This window comes from Histoplasma capsulatum, genomic scaffold, assembly GCF_000149585.1.
Source record: "Histoplasma capsulatum NAm1 scaffold_8 genomic scaffold, whole genome shotgun sequence".
Taxonomy (NCBI): domain Eukaryota; kingdom Fungi; phylum Ascomycota; class Eurotiomycetes; order Onygenales; family Ajellomycetaceae; genus Histoplasma; species Histoplasma mississippiense.
In genome coordinates, this window is record NW_001813975.1 from 422,050 (window position 1) to 425,631 (window position 3,582).

Sequence of the window (3,582 nt, forward strand, 5' to 3'; positions counted from 1 at the left end):
GTACCGCAGAACTGACGGAACATGACAACAGGTCTGTGCTATTCTGCATCAGTGACATCAAGTGTAACTAACTACCAAAGGTTTGTTGGCCCGCGATGCTCTCCAATCTCTAGCCATAATGATCAAATTGTTTGTATTGACAGAGACCACAGGGAAAACGGTATGGACCTGAGAGACCAAACATGAAATAGTATCGTACTTATTCTTCTTGTGCATATGTGCATCTGTAGGTAGAAGATATCATGCCTATAAAGAAGGACGTGAGTAGTTCTTTCGTAAATTTCTTGGAGAATCCTCATTTAATTGCGAATCGAATGTCATGCATCTAATACCTCGTTAGGATATCTCTTCCCCAATGATGAGCGGGAAAATGACAGACTTGACATGCATCATGCCCTCATTCGGGTCGTTATGAAGGATAGGTTATTCTTCTCCCCTATCGGAGATTCCCCAGGTAGAGTCATTGATCTCTGTACCGGGACTGGCATCTGGGCAATTGAATTTGGTATGCGCTCATATATCTATTTGTACATTTTATGCTATTTGTAATCTGGGCTCAAGGCTAACCATATAAATATCTAAGCCGATTTGTTTCCATCTGCCGAGGTAAAGCATATCCTCCATCAGTTTTGCAGCTTGCTTGCTATATGGGAAGCTAGTACCTTACTAAAATCTGTTTCTTCTTAAGATTATCGGAAACGACCTCAGTCCTATTCAACCCAGACTGTTGGTCTCGCTTTGTCCAATTTCGCCCTCTAGTTTTTGGTGTCTCGATCGCATTCTAACAAGTGCAGGGTTCCTCCGAATGTTAAGTTCATAATCGATGATGTCGAAGACGAATGGGGTTATGAGAATGATCCATTCGACTTTATCCACGCTCGATACCTTACCGGTACTTTAAAAAACATGCCACGTTTGCTAGAGCAGTCATTTGCGTATGATTAAATACCTTTACCATGTCACGTTTAGGATTATTCAATGCTGAGAATTATATTTCCACAGCTGCCTCAAACCTGGCGGATGGGCCGAGTTCCAAGACTGGGATGCGATGGTGCAATCTGCGGACGATTCAACAAAAGGCACCAGTATCGAGCAGTATTTCCTCAACACCCTTCCTGCCTTTGAGAGCGCTGGCTACAGCACTCGACCAGGCAGATATCTCGAGAAATGGATGAAGGATGCCGGATTCGTTAACATTCAGGTTCACAAGCACATCGTCCCACTCGGAACGTGGGCGAAGGACAAATGCTATGTTTGTTTTCCCTGTTTCGCCTCCTCCCCTCTCCTTTTCCTATTCTCAATCACAACAAATATCTCGATGGACTCATGGGTCCTAGGTGCAGAATATCTTAAGCGGCTACTAACTTCTCCTCTTGCCTTAGAAAACAATCGGTGCCTACAACCTCCTCCAGTTCGAAGAATCTCTGGAAGCGAGTGCTGTGGCTGCATTGACCCGTTTCCAAAATTGGTCAAAGGCAGAAGTCGACATATTGATTGCGAAGACGAAGCAGGATGCAAGGAACCCGAAGATTCATCCCATATTCCACTTGTACGCATTACCGCAGCTTTGTTACCTTTTGTTTTCCTTTTGTCATTCCCCCCTCCAAAAATTGATGGATTTTGGCTTGCACTAGTCTCATGGCTGACTCCTGTAACTCGCGAGTGTAGCTACATTGTTTTTGGCCAGAAACCTGGGAAGCCAAATACTGACTGATTTTTTTTTTTTTTTTTTTTTTTTTTTTTTTTGCTTCATTATTGTCAGAATGGCTTATGAAGGGAGCTGCGGATGCCATCTCTATTGAGCCTTAATAACCCCTCATACATATGCACCCGATATGAGAATATTAAAGGAATAACTAGTCATATTTAATTAGTAAAGTTGTTTTATTTTTACAATTTTTATCGGATTATGCTCATGTAAGACCGCATGGCTGATTGGTTCCAGTGTCCCAGAATGCAGACCTCGACATGTATGTGCCGTAAAGAAAGAGAGACACGCAAGACTCAGGTAATTAGATATAATATAACAGGAGATGTCTATAATTCGGCAGCAGATACTCGGTAGGAACCATAGATGGAAATCGTCTTGCAGCAGCACATCCTTTGATGAGTCAGCGCCAAGGTGGCACATTCTGAATATTTGTAGCCGAAAACCGCTCACACCAGAATTGGTATGTTTCCCACTGGGCTACGGGTAGTATTTGCGGTCGTGTTATAACCCGGACGCCGCCATGTTCGCCGTCCCGGGATGGTCCGTTTCGAATACGGAATTGAAGCTACAAACGGAATACGCAGCCAAACCAGTACTCACACCTGCCCAGCCGCAAACTTCTACAGAGCCGAATGCCGAATCGAAGAAGCGAAAAAGAAAGCAGGGAAAGAGTCTCAATGGCCAGGAGGTCACCAAGGCGAATGTGGATGAAATGTGGAGGAGGGTAATTGAAGGGGAAGCACCAAGTTCAAGCGAAAAGAGCCGCGCACAGATGAAGGCACTGAAAAAAAGGAGACAGTTAGAAAAACCGGCAGAGGACGGAGCAGTTGAGGGATTGAAGGATAAGGGCCCTGACAGGGTCAAATCGAAAGATGACTCTACCTCCACACTTGTGATGAAAGGAAATTCAAGTGGCCCGTCCAAGAAAAACAAGAAGCAGAAGCGCAAAGCAGATAGTAATGCTCGACAGATGAATGGTGCGGCTTCACAAGCTCCAGTGGAAGTCGACCCCTTACCTCCTGCTCCCCCGACATCCACGTCCCTCACACCTCTCCAGAAATCCATGCGCCACAAGCTCCTCTCTGCCCGATTCCGTCACCTCAACCAAACCCTCTACACCACGCCGTCCAGCCAAGCCATGGAGCTCTTCACCTCCAACCCAGAGCTCTTTGCAGAATACCACGCAGGATTTACTCGACAGGTTCAAGAGTCCTGGCCCTCCAACCCCGTCGATGGCTACATCAGCACCGTGACGACCCGTAGCGACGTCCGCCTACCTAATAAAAAGGGCCCTCACAATAGAAAGCTAGATAAAAATGCGTGGAGAGCTGCTGCTCTTGGGCCCTTACCGCGACGGCCCAACGGGTTCTGTACGATAGCAGACATGGGCTGTGGCGATGCGAAATTTGCACGGGTCCTAACGCCGTCAGCCAAGGCTCTGAAGCTCAAGTTGCTCAGCTTTGATCTCCATGTGGCCGACCCGTTGATTACGAAAGCGGATATTGCGGCGCTGCCGGTTGGAGATGGGACGGTCGATGTGGCTATTTTCTGCCTTAGCTTGATGGGGACGAATTGGGTGTCATTTGTTGAGGAAGCGTGGCGGGTGCTGAGGGCGGATGGAAAGGGTGAGTGTTGGGTTAGTGAGGTCAAGAGCCGATTCGGCAAAGTTGCTCGGAGGAACAAGATTGGACAGAGGTCAAGTGGAGTAGGGGCTGCCGCTGGGGCTGGGAAGAAGGATAAGAAGAAAATGAATAGTAAAGTAAACGATAAATTTGAGGGTGAGTTGGCTGATGACGAGGATATTTTTGCGGAGGATCAGGCCAATACCACAAGGGATGAGACGGATATTTCTGCGTTTGTGGAAGTTCTGA

At 46.8% G+C, this 3,582-nt stretch overlaps 2 protein-coding genes across 2 annotated transcripts; both read left to right on the forward strand.

Annotated features, from left to right (window-relative positions):
* Window positions 1-906: 906 nt before the first annotated feature.
* Window positions 907-1,714, forward strand: HCAG_07119 (conserved hypothetical protein; the record flags this gene model as incomplete). The annotated part of the gene is made up of 4 exons (XM_001537647.1): window positions 907-935; window positions 1,003-1,252; window positions 1,383-1,549; window positions 1,669-1,714. 4 exons carry the CDS (start codon window positions 907-909, stop codon window positions 1,712-1,714), a joined length of 492 nt encoding a protein of 163 aa, XP_001537697.1.
* A 517-nt stretch (window positions 1,715-2,231) lies between these two features.
* HCAG_07120 (rRNA processing protein RRP8) lies at window positions 2,232-3,474 on the forward strand (the record flags this gene model as incomplete). Its single annotated transcript, XM_001537648.1, has 2 exons — window positions 2,232-3,336; window positions 3,467-3,474. 2 exons carry the CDS (start codon window positions 2,232-2,234, stop codon window positions 3,472-3,474), a joined length of 1,113 nt encoding a protein of 370 aa, XP_001537698.1.
* Window positions 3,475-3,582: the final 108 nt, after the last annotated feature.